The 12,117-nt window shown below is 51.9% G+C and overlaps 1 protein-coding gene across 1 annotated transcript in view; it reads left to right on the top strand.

Moving 5' to 3' along the window:
• The first annotated feature begins 2,092 nt into the window (after positions 1-2,092).
• Positions 2,093-12,117, top strand: part of SLC24A3 (solute carrier family 24 member 3) — a 137,687-nt gene continuing 127,662 nt past the window's right edge. The window contains exons 1-2 of the mRNA XM_032948304.2: positions 2,093-2,834; positions 10,088-10,240. Of these exons, the coding sequence (XP_032804195.1) occupies positions 2,684-2,834; positions 10,088-10,240 (304 nt within the window). The 5' untranslated portion in view covers positions 2,093-2,683. The remainder of the gene's footprint in view (positions 2,835-10,087; positions 10,241-12,117) is intronic.

The following is a 12,117-nucleotide window of genomic DNA, read 5'->3' as shown; positions in this document are numbered from 1 at the left end:
AATCCCTCCTGAGATGTGTGCAAACCTGGTGGCCAACTACAAGAAATGTCTGACCTCTGTGATTGCCAACAAGGGTTTTGCCACCAAGTACTAAGTCATGTTTTGCAGAGGGGTCAAATACTTATTTCCCTCATTAAAATGCAAATCAATTTATAACATTTTTGACATGCGTTTATCCGGATTTTGTTGTTGTTATTCTGTCTCTCACTGTTCAAATAAACCTACCATTAAAATTATAGACTGATCATTTCTTTGTCAGTGGGCAAACGTACAAAATCAGCAGGGGATCAAATACGTTTTTTCCCTCACTGTATGTATATGTTGAACCTCGTTCGCACCGTACGTAGCCAACCGTGCTAATCGGACGTGAGGAGGGGGCGGGAGAGACAACAACCTAAAGACAAAAAGCAGTTCGGAAGGAATGAGTTTTCAATCTAGATGATTTAAAAGTGCATTTCTCCGATGGCTTCCCAATATCGGAATGAAGAGTGTTCCAGACATCCGCAGGAGTGCATCTTAACACACACTTGGGATTCATATAAGTAGCCAAATGCATTCGCTTCCCTGCACAAAGTAGTGGCGCGTGCGCACCACAGGGATCAAGCGGCGAAGATCGCGTATGGGGCCGTCCATAAATGACGTCACGCACCTAGGAGGGGGGGGGGTTAGACATTTGTGACGATGTGTGACGAGGGAGGGGGGTTGAGAAATGTGTCGTCACATCAAAATGCGCAACTTTAAATACATATAAACAAGACTTTCTACTTAATTAAATTGACTTTTCTCCGACAACAACAGAGTGCAGTGCCACATTAAATACGCACTACAATGACAATAGTTTAAAGCGATTTGAAGCATGTTTTATTTGGGGGGGGGGCAGCGCTTTGTGACGTCATATTTAAGGGGGGGGGGGTCTGACATCTTGTGCCGCCGTGTGACGAGGGGGGGGGCGGTCAAAAATCGTCCAAAATCGCGTGACGTATTTTATGGACGGCCCCCTATGTATTGCACGTTGAACTTCTTTCGCACCGTACGTAGCCAACCGTGCTAATCGCAGGTGCGGGTGAAGAGCAATCGCGGACTCAACCGCCCCCCTGCGGGGTGTCGCGGTTGTTCCGCCGCGACCCCTTCGGTGTGTCAGTGCGCGCGGGACAAACCCGAACACGCGTCGGAGAGCTGCGCCGTTGAAGACACCCGGTGGGATAGGCGCGCGCTCTCGATCAGCAGAGGAGAAGGGGAAGTTCGTGAGCGTGGACTTTGAACACGGGGGACAGGAAGCCGGCAGCACGGATGGCTTGGGGGGGGGGGCAGTGGGGAGCAGAAGGGGGGAGCGACTGGTCTGGGTGGAATTTCATGGCAAAGTGGGCAGCAGCAGCAGCAGCAAGGTAGCGACTTCCCATCGATTATGCGGAGGCTGAGTGAGTGTTTTGAGCAGGGCTTAATTAATCATGAAATAACATTAAAAAAAAAATCTTGGACCACCCCTAAAACCGCCGTCCACCGTCCTCCACCTACCCAGACATCTGGAACGAGGGCGAGCTGATATTTTCCGGAGCGCATCCCCGAACAGCGCCGGGCGAACGTAAGCCCTGATTGCGGGAGTAGGAGTAAAATACCTTCTGTCTGCCTGTCTGGCTTCCCTCGCGCCGATCGATGCCGAAGCCGACCTCGTTCACGCACGCGTCGGGTGACGGACCAGAGACAGCCTGGACACGCTAATTCCACCGTCGTCATCATCGTCGCCGTCAAAGTCGGCAGCAAAGCGCGCTCACGCGCTCCCCGTGCGCCGCGTGACGTCCGCGCGCCTTTGTGTCCGTCGTGCAAAAAAAATAATAATCGAGCGCTCGAGCGGAGCGGCCGGCGCACGCGTGCCGCCTCTATCCGTTATTTAAAATAAAAATAAAGAGCGAGCGCTGTTGTGGACGCGGCCGGCGTGCTCCTTGTCACGTGTTCCGGCCGCTCCGATGAGACGATGAGCCCCCCCCCCCCCCTCGGCTTCCAGCCCCACTCACCCACCCACCCGACCCTCCACGGCACCTCCCAAGCCCCCCGCTTTCGCCGCCCCCGCCACCACCACCACCACCACCACCCCGCCCCCCCGCAAGGGCGAGAAACGCGAGCGGGGAACACGCGAGCCAGGCAGTTGCGCGCACGCTGCCCAACCGACTCGCTCGCTCGCTCGCTCGTCCGCTCAATTCGCCTGGTGCGGACACAGAGTTTTCAACCTTCGGCACCAGCAGCAGCTGCGGGAGCAGCAGCTCCATCATAATCATCAGCAGCAGCAGCAGCAATAGCAGCACGGAGGCAGCAGCAGCAGCATCTTCGGCGAGGAAGTGCTTGAAGCAGAAGAGAAAGGAAAGGAGCAGGAGTTGGAGTCGGCACGGGATGAAGTCCTTGGAAACGCTTCCCCAGCAAGCCGCGTGGCTAATTCGCATCGTCACTTTCCTTCTCGTCATTAGCTAATTGCCAATTGTTAGGTGGAGGTGGGGGGAGGGGGGTGGGTTCGGGGGGGGGGCTTTATTCACTGCCCGTGAGGCCGGCAAAGGATCGCGACATCAAGTCGGAGGAGGGCAAAGCGCTCCGCAAAAAGGGAAGCCCACTCGTCCCAGCGGCTCTCTGCGTCAGCTTCACATACAGTATTTATTGATTTCATTAATTTCGTGAAGGTCGCCTCTAGTTTGCGATGTACTCTGCTTTGGCACCGAGAAGCAGGCCTTGGGAGCATGGCTTCTCCAGGATCCGCAGGAGGAAGACTTTCCTGCTGCCTCGCCTCGCCTTCATGAGCGTGATGCTCATGGTGGCATCATACGCCTCCAACATCTTCTCGAGCACAGGTGAGCGAGCTCCTGGTGGCCCGGGCACTCGATCGCAACCCTCCCAGGTGGCCTTGTTTATTATTTTAAAGAAGGGCGGCGGCGGCGGCGGTGAGAAGGAGCGGGGCTAGGGGGCACGCACAGTCAACGTTAAACAAACATAAAGCAACGCCGAACAGACTGGCGAGTGGCGATACGATCTGATGTTGTCGATCATGCATTATCATCACCACCCCCCCCCCCCCCCTTTTGCTGCCAGCTCTGCAGAGCGTAGCCTCTGTTTCAACGTGGGGTGCTGCATACAGAGAAGAACATCAGTGGGTGGGACGACGCAGGCAATTCTGAAAGAAAAACTTTGAGCAAATCATAAGCGCGGAATGAGTTAGCGTGATACGGTCTGATGTTGTCTATTTCAACATTTTCCGCTTGAACGAGTTACACTTTGACAGCACCTTTCTCTCTCTCTCTCTATTTCACTTGGAGGTCGCAAAGTGCTTGCAGCGATCACCGCCGGTGTATGTCAGAAGATGCGGACTAAAAACCGCTACTGGTGTTAAATTTAATTGCGTTGGCTGAGCCTTCTGAGGGATGGGGAGAGGGGATTACCCAACCTTCCTACAGCTCCCCCCTCCAATCTTGATATTACGTGGCTGGTTGTGTGTGTGTGTGGGGGGGGGGGGGGGGTGTTCTACGGGTGGAGTCCAGAGGCTGGATACTCCGGCTGTTAGAAGCCGTCTTGTGTCCGGTCTCCAGGACTACATGGCAGACAGAGACAACGCCGTGTCGAGCCGAGAATGATCACTTGAACTCGAGCGGAGATTCTCCCTCCACAATAGCGCATCCAATACCAATAGTCGCCATTCGATAAGTCACCACGGCCTCTGTGCCAGGCCAGGTGCACTTTTGAGGCCAGGTGAAGTGTCGAAGGCTCGCTCGGGACATGCCCGGATGCCATGGGTCGGCTGACTGAGATGATTGTGTAAATGTCCCAGCTGTACCCCCTACTGTGCCAACTTGCTGAATTTTATCCGCCCGGCGCTCCGCTCGTTGTTGTGAGCGTCGCTCCCCTGCCCTCCGTTGTTGCTGGAGGGCGACTGCCTCCAACTGCTCAGCAGCAGCGGCAGCAGCGTCTTTCACGAGCCTCCTAACACAATAGCGCATCACAAGTGCGCCCGTACACACACACGCACGGAATGGAACAACACGAGTTGGTTTTCGCTGACAGGGCCCTGTCGTTCGGAGTGAGCGCACTCGCCAATAACATCGCCGTACGCCAGCGCTGATTGTTTTTAGCCAGGTGGCTGGCTCTGCCGATGAGACGCAAAATAAGGTCGGAGGCGGTTCTGCGTTTGCTCGCTGTTTAAACTAAACGGATGCTGTTTACCAATAAGCCCAGCGAGACCAACATGCTGACGCGTTACGTACGAAAGTGTGTTTATTTGTAGAGATGCCGAAAGCCAACGTGATTATTCAACAGCATTTTTTTATTATTATCAACGGCCATCCAAATTGGTGTCGTAGTTAAGGGCAACGGGCATTGATTGTTCAAAGCGGCCGATGTCTACTACACCACCTTTTGTGTTTTTTTTTGTTTTTAGTTCGTTCCGTTTGCTTGTGTTAAGAATTGCAGCACGTACTTTTAGCCATCACGGTGATAATGACCCGTTACTTTACCCGGCAAGGTCACATCGAGTATCCCAGCCCTGTTGGTTCATATGGGGGGTGGGGGGGGTGGGGCAATGTTTGGCCACTTCCATTCACTGTAGAAATTAGTGTTTGGCTTTCGTAATCTCTCTCACCCGGGGGCGTAATTTTGCGCGGCGCTTTATATTTGTTTTTGTCGTGATCTAAGCGTGAATAAAACAATCTAGTTGTGCTTTTCGACCATTTCGCTGCTGGATGAAGACCTCAAACGCGCCGTATCGCACCTCCGATTAGCACGGTTGGCCACGTACGGTGCGAAAGAAGTTCAACATACGTACACACATAGGTTGTCCGTTATGGGAGGTGTGCGCCCATACTTCACTACGCTGGTCAATGCTAAATTGGTGAAGGTGACAGGACGGGGGAGTGGAGGGGGGGTGCCGTGCCAAGGACCGGTTCAATAGATCAGTCAATCTTTAATTTACGTGCCAATATATTCTTCAATAAAGCAGGCATCGGTGCACATGACAACAGAACTGGAACGGTAGAGGGGGCGTAGAGCAACAGGAATTAATACAACAACAAAAAACACCCCGTTAAGACATCGGCAGCAAACGCCGACTGAGCAAATTGAAGTAGAAACCGTGCGGTTAAAGATATCGTTCGCCACTGAAGAACGTTCAGCCACTGAATAACGTTCGCACACTGAAGAACGTTCGCACACTGAAAAACGTTCGCCACTGAAGAACGTTCGCACACTGAAGAACGTTCGCACACCGAAGAACGTTCGCCACTGAAGAACGTTCGCACACTGAAGAACGTTCGCCACTGAAGAACGTTCAGCCACTGAAGAACGTTCAGCCACTGAAGAACGTTCGCACACTGAAGAACGTTCAGCCACTGAAGAACGTTCAGCCACTGAAGAACGTTCGCCACTGAAGAACGTTCAGCCACTGAAGAACGTTCAGCCACTGAAGAACGTTCGCACACTGAAGAACGTTCGCCACTGAAGAACGTTCAGCCACTGAAGAACGTTCGCACACTGAAAACGTTCAGCCACTGAAGAACGTTCGCACACTGAAGAACGTTCAGCCACTGAAGAACGTTCGCACACTGAAGAACGTTCAGCCACTGAAGAACGTTCAGCCACTGAAGAACGTTCAGCCACTGAAGAACGTTCGCACACTGAAGAACGTTCAGCCGCGACCAGGACTCGAACTCGGAACCAGCCGTGTCGCCAGCGCGAAGCACTGCGCAACCGAGCCAGGCAAGGCGCTAATGCGATTCGTACCCGGTGAGCCTGTTGTAGCCTGCATATTATTACTCTAGAGTTTAAAACCCAAGGCACCTTGCCTTGCCCGCGTAAGCCTAATTACACGTGGTGGTGGTGGTGGTGGTAGTGGTGGTGAAGCCTCCCTGCTCCTGCCACCCACTCACCACCGCTCCTGCCCCAGATGAATTTGCAGTGACCATTGCGCGGCATTGACTGCACCTGATTTCGGTATCTGCAATTGTTTCCCTTTTTTCGGGCCAACATCCTTCCCCTTCATACAAGCGAAATGAAGTCCGACAAAACACAAAAAAGGCTACCCCTTGTTTTGTGTTTTAGGCGTTACCGTTTTTTGTGTGTTTTTGTTGAAACGCTGGGTTAATTTTTGTTCTTCTATTCAACGTCGTGTAAGTTGTACGCGATCCCTTTTTTTTGTCAATCCACTGCCGGATGATGGCCTTCCCCACCACGGCGTACCGGCTACGTGACCCAAAAGGCATTCTTCACCGCGCTGGTCGTAGACGCGGGAGCATAGGAGCACAGTACAACGATGGAGCTTTTGCTTCGCTGCGCATCCCTGCGGTCCACAACACCCTACATTCATAGAATCGGAATCAGTGTTTATACTGCAGGAGGTACTCCGATGAGCTTGTAAAGCTCTTTCTCACAGATGTACAGCAGGGGCGGATCAGAACGTTACGACAACAAACACAAAACAAAAACACGACATGAGTACAAAGTATAGGAAAGGTAAACAAATCACTTAAAGCATAATACGGGGGGGGGGGGGGTGTTGTGTTAGATCGTGTAAATATAAATGTGTCGTTAAACCCACCACCACCCGACACAGCCAATTAGTAAGGATTGTCACGTAAACAGAACGTGGCCAATCCGTCACGAGTAAGGATTGTCACGTAAACAGAACGTGGCCAATCCGTCACGAGTAAGGATTGTCACGTAAACAGAACGTGGCCAATCCGTCACGAGTAAGGATTGTCACGTAAACAGAACGTGGCCAATCCGTCACGAGTAAGGATTGTCACGTAAACAGAACGTGGCCAATCCGTCACGAGTAGAGCACGCCGGCGTGTTGGAGAGCCCAGCCACAACATTAAAGTATCTGCATTCTTGGTTCTTTCGATAAAGTCACGGCTGCTTGCGTTGTGGCCGAAACGTCGTGAGAATTTTATTTTATTATGATTTATTTTTTATTATTTCCCTTCTACGTGGTGACTTTACCGAAAGAACCAAGAATATGAATCCCTGCAGTCACGAAAGCTTTCAATCGAAATTTACAATCTGAGTACGACGTTTCGCCAGTAATTACAACCAGCTTCATCAGGCGACAGCCAGATTTGTGGAGACGTCCACCTGTTTCGTTCCTTACATAGAGGCGTAGGCGTGATGACAACACTTGAATTAAAAAAAAAAGTTGCCCATTGAAGCATTTCCCAGGCTCGATGCTTCGCTTAGTTTGCGACTCATGACGAGTTCGACAGCACTCCGGGTGACCTCGCCGAGACCAATTGCGGCGAGTGAGAAAAAAAACTTGCCACGATCCACACACCGTTTTGCTGCTGAGTTTTCATCTGAGCCGACACGCAGGCTTTGCTCGTGCAACCCGTCAGGTGCTATTCGAAAAACTATTGTGAACCCCCCCTCCCCACGTCCAAAAAAAAAACAACAAAAAAACGCACGTGGGTTTGGGCCGCATACGACGCCAGAACGAATGAACGATGGATCGATCGTTGATGGACGAGGACGGCGAATGACAGCCAATGGCAAAGGGGGGAAACGGTGCCCCCTAGAAACACGACCATCGCGGAGAGGGGCACGCGAGGAGAGAGCGAGCAAGCAGCTCGTGGCGCACGAACCAGAATGCCTTGCGGCATTTGCGGCACCGTTGGGAAGGGCTTCGTGGCTGATGCTGATGACGATTAAGATTGTTGTGTTGACATTTCATGGAGGGTCTTGAGAGACTCGTGGTGGTGGTTGCTGGTGGTGGAGGAGAGTGGGTGGTGGAGAGGAACGAAGGTTCAGAGGCCGTCCAGAATCATAATATTTATTTATCCTGGAGGAAATCCGATGAGCTATAAAGCTCTTTTCCACAGATGTCCAGTAGGGGCGGGGGGTGGGGTGCAGGGCCCGGTGCAACTCACACCGTGTGCCCCCCCCCCCCCCCCGACGCCTTCAAGCCAAACCAGAAGCATTACATCTAACACCGTGACGTCGAAGCGCGGCCCCCTCCCTCCCCAAAGTGCGGGGCTCGGGGCAGTCGCCCCGATTCGCTGTGACCCTAGGAACGCCTCTGGGAAGGCTATCGTTTTTTTATGGTTAGCAAAGTGGAAGACCCTTTAAGTATATTTAGCGACACTAAGCCTAATGAAAACCTACAGCTCTGGCAAGTGCCCCTTGATGGAGAATCGGATACGTGTTGAGCTTAACTGGAATTAGCAGACATTCACGATGCAGGCACGTCTCTATCCACTATGTTTTTTTTTTACGCGCAAGAATACAGCGTGAAAATGTGCGTGGAATTGGGATATATTTTTTTTGGGTCGTTGTGAAAATTTGAGAGCCGTTATTTTATTTTAAAAAATCGATTTAAATAAATACATCCATCCAAGCGCGCGCTTAAAAGGCATTGCGTTTGTGCCGGATGGATCCAGGTTACATAACGCACGTGTGTGCATACAGTGCATTAGGGGCGAGCTTAACGCACGCGCGCGCACACACACACGCGCGCGCGCTGCTGGGCCTCTGGGCTTACTTGCATACGCGGAGAAAGTCCACTGACAATAAGCTCGGCGTATTCTCCAGGCTACGGTGTGACGGCGCACAGCCAAATTTGGAACATCACTTACCTTAACTACCTTGTCCCTTGTTAAAAGGCATGCCGGGGTTTTAAATGCCCAGGTCGTGTATTATTGAGGCGGGAGGAATTCCTGTGGGCCAAGCTGTCGCCGGACAACAATTGCCTCATGGAAAATGTAATATTTATGCGATATGCCCGTGTACGTGTATAGGGCAAGTTTTTTTGAGTGTCCGTCCATTGATGAACGAGGGCCTCCGCCATGCCTTGCGGGCCATGGAGGCTATGTTGGCCATACTTCACCACGGTGATTAGTGCAGGTTAGTGAAGGTGGGAAAAGGTAGGGGTGGGGTACAGAACAACAATGGATATTACTGCACTGCCCACAACGCCTATAGCACCTGTGTTTTGGGAATGGTCGTCACTCCCATAGCATTCTGTGTGATTTGGCCATATCCGTTCCCCAGATGGATTAGGGTGAAACTGTGAATACATATGTACTCAGATTATAAATGTTGTGGCTTGGCTCTCCAACACACCGGTGTGCTGTACTCGTGATGAATTGGCTACGTTCTGTTTACGTGACAACCCTTACTAGTTGGCCGTGTCGGGTGGTGGTGGGTTTAACGACACATTTATATATTTACGAGATCTAACGCAAAACAGCCCTCAATTACATATGAAATTTACGTGTAATCGGAATACAATTAGGGTACTGTGTAATTGATGGTGAAGTAGAAAATTAACTACGTCTTTTACGAGTGCAGTCCACATTTCCATGCAGTACAGATTTTGAGTTTTCAGAAAATATATGAGGGGATTCTCCCCACCAAAATGATACCAAACAGCCCCTCCGGCTCATGGACTAGAATAGTTTTACAGATGAAATTATGTACTGTATCATCATCAGCAACAGCAGCCAAGATCATTCCACTGCTGGATAAAGGCAATCAGAAATCTGCTGCCATTTCTCATGATTCTCTGCGATGTTATGATCCACCTAGCACCTGCACATGAACTGAATTCATCATTCCATAACTGCCACCTCAACTTCAACGTGGCAACCCCATCGCTTATTCCCGTCTCAACTTCACCACCATGGATCATCCCCATGCAATTGTGAATGTTGACCTTCCTCGTATCGTTGGTGATGGAGGGGGGGGGGGGGCATCGGGGCAGGGGGGGGTGGGGCAGGAGACTTTCTCCACACAATTATTGAGCACATGACCCAAAGAGCCAAAGCATCAAGCGACCAGATAAGCGTTAACACGGATTAACAAAGGTGCTGCTGCGAAGAAGAAGAAAAAAAAACCCAACATCATCGCACAACTGCTGTACAGCTCCGCTCTGGGGAGGCAGTGTTGCGGGTGAGTGCGTGGACTCGGGAGAGTCTCAAGCGCACATCTAGCCTGGCACAAAACGCCGTGGTGATGTCACCGTGACTTCGTGGCGAGCGGCGGTTCCTGCTGCTGCTGCTGTTGCTGCTGCTGTTGACGGAACCGTGGCTCGCTGAGCGGACTTGTCACACGGGACGCTCGTGAATTGCAGGCGAGGCAACGAGGGCAGCCACGCGCGGCCCGAGCGTGGATCCCGGAGTGAAGCGATGGAGCCGCAGGCTGCTTGCGGCCACGTCGCACCACCACCGGCACGACGACCCGCCTCGAGCCAACGACACGGAGGACAAGAACTGCACGGAGCCAGGTAAGATGACGCCTCCTTGCTTCCTCCCTCCTCTTCCTTCTTCAATGGAGCAATGCGGTGGCGAGATGTTAACTACCTCGCCTGGTATACAGGAGGCTGTGCGTTCAATTCAGACCCCCCGACACCTGCTGTATATTTGGAATTTGCATGTTCGCTCTCCCCGTTGTCGCGTGGATTTTTTTTCCGGGTTATGCCGGGTTTTCCCCTCCAGATTTAGAAAAATGCGTTCAGAGTGTTTGGCTGCTTCGTTGAGCGGTCATTTGTCATTTGTAGCCAGGTCGCTTCCGAAAAAGAGCTTCATAGCTCAGCGACCTTACCTGGTAAAAAAAAGTTTAGTTGAATGCCAAGACCTCCTCCTTCAATGCCTAGAGCAGTGTTCTTCACTAATTTTCAGAGGGGGGGCCACTTTCGCAGACGAGTCATCTATATATATAAAAGGGAAATTTATGAATGTGTGTCTGTTCAAAATGTTCAGCATACTTCGCGACATGCAGCAAACTTGAAATTTTGCATGTGGGTAGCTTCCAGACTGTACACAATGCAAAAAGTATAAAAAATTAACTTTGGTAAAAAAAAATTTGGGGGGGGGGGCGCAATAATGGATATATTTTGCATGGCAAGTGAGCGGTGACGTCACATCTGTGATGTCACCCGCATGCAACAGCGTCACGCAGTGTGCCTGCTGACGTCACGCACCCCCCCCCACCACCCTCCGCGTCGGCCGTGTATTAATCCAAGACAAGAATCCGGGTAGTAAAGCTCGTCTTAAATATGAGGGCCTCCACACCACCTGCATTGGGGTGTTATCATATTTCAGTATTGTCATGGGTCGCCAGTGGCCTTTGTGCCTTGCAATCAAGAACACAAACCTCGAAACATCACCTCCTCCTCATCATCATCATACCTCCGTGTGTGTTTGTGTGTCGCAACGCTTTAGCATGACCTTGTTTTACAGAGGAGGTGGGGGGGAGGAGGCATAGAACACGTCACTGTTAAAGACACTTTAAAGCAATGTGAAACCATGACCAGAATAAGTCACAATACAATCTGCTTTTGTCTGTCGAGCATCCTGCAGAAGCTGCCCAGCCTCTGTGTGTGTGTATATATACATTATGTAAATATTATAAGGCTGTGGCCCATTGCTTAATTGGCACTGGTGTTAAACTACTGTACCGATATTTTGTATGAATCGACTGGAGGTGAGTAGGGGGAAGGAGGTTTATGCGCTGGACATTCGATCGTCGCTATTTGGGGGGGGGTGGAGGGGTTGACCCCCCCCTCTCCCCCCCCCCCCCATCACTGAAGGCTCAACCCCTTCCAGCAGCCGGAGCCGTCCCGAGGGTAACGGCGAATCGAGGCGACTGCCCCGGGCCCCGTGCTTTGGGGCGGGGGGGGGGGCGCGCGCTTCGACGTCACGGTGTCAGATGTTGCACTTGCGGTTTAGTTTGAAGGCAGAGAGGTGGGGCTGCCCACACAATGGGGTTTGTTCCGCCCCCCCCCACTATGGACGGCCCTGCCAACAGCCCCCCCCCCCCCACTCACCCACTGACGGCTACGGGGCTGGCGTGTGGCAGAGTGGGGAGGTGGGGGGGGGTAAAGACCACAAACACTTCTCTAAGTTTCTGTGTCTCTCATCACAACAATCTCAAAATCAACCATCCCCCCCACTCCGCCCTCCCCCTTCTACGTCGCAAACGGCCAGGATAGCAAAGGATTGTTGTGAAAGCATTTCCGATCTACCACGAGCACGGGATGCAAGACGGGGGCGGATTTTTTGTTGTTCGTATCGTACCGTGCACGTTGTGAACTTCTCCCGTAGCCAACCGTGCTAAGCGGAGGTGCTGGGCGAAGGGCAACAAACATCAAAGCAGCAAAAG

Source organism: Petromyzon marinus, chromosome 6, assembly GCF_048934315.1.
Source record: "Petromyzon marinus isolate PM22_M1 ecotype Great Lakes invasive population chromosome 6, UKy_Petmar_22M1.pri1.0, whole genome shotgun sequence".
NCBI classification, from domain to species: Eukaryota; Metazoa; Chordata; class Hyperoartia; order Petromyzontiformes; family Petromyzontidae; genus Petromyzon; species Petromyzon marinus.
Note: the sequence above shows the minus strand (reverse complement) of the source record. Positions and strands in the feature narration are given on the sequence as shown.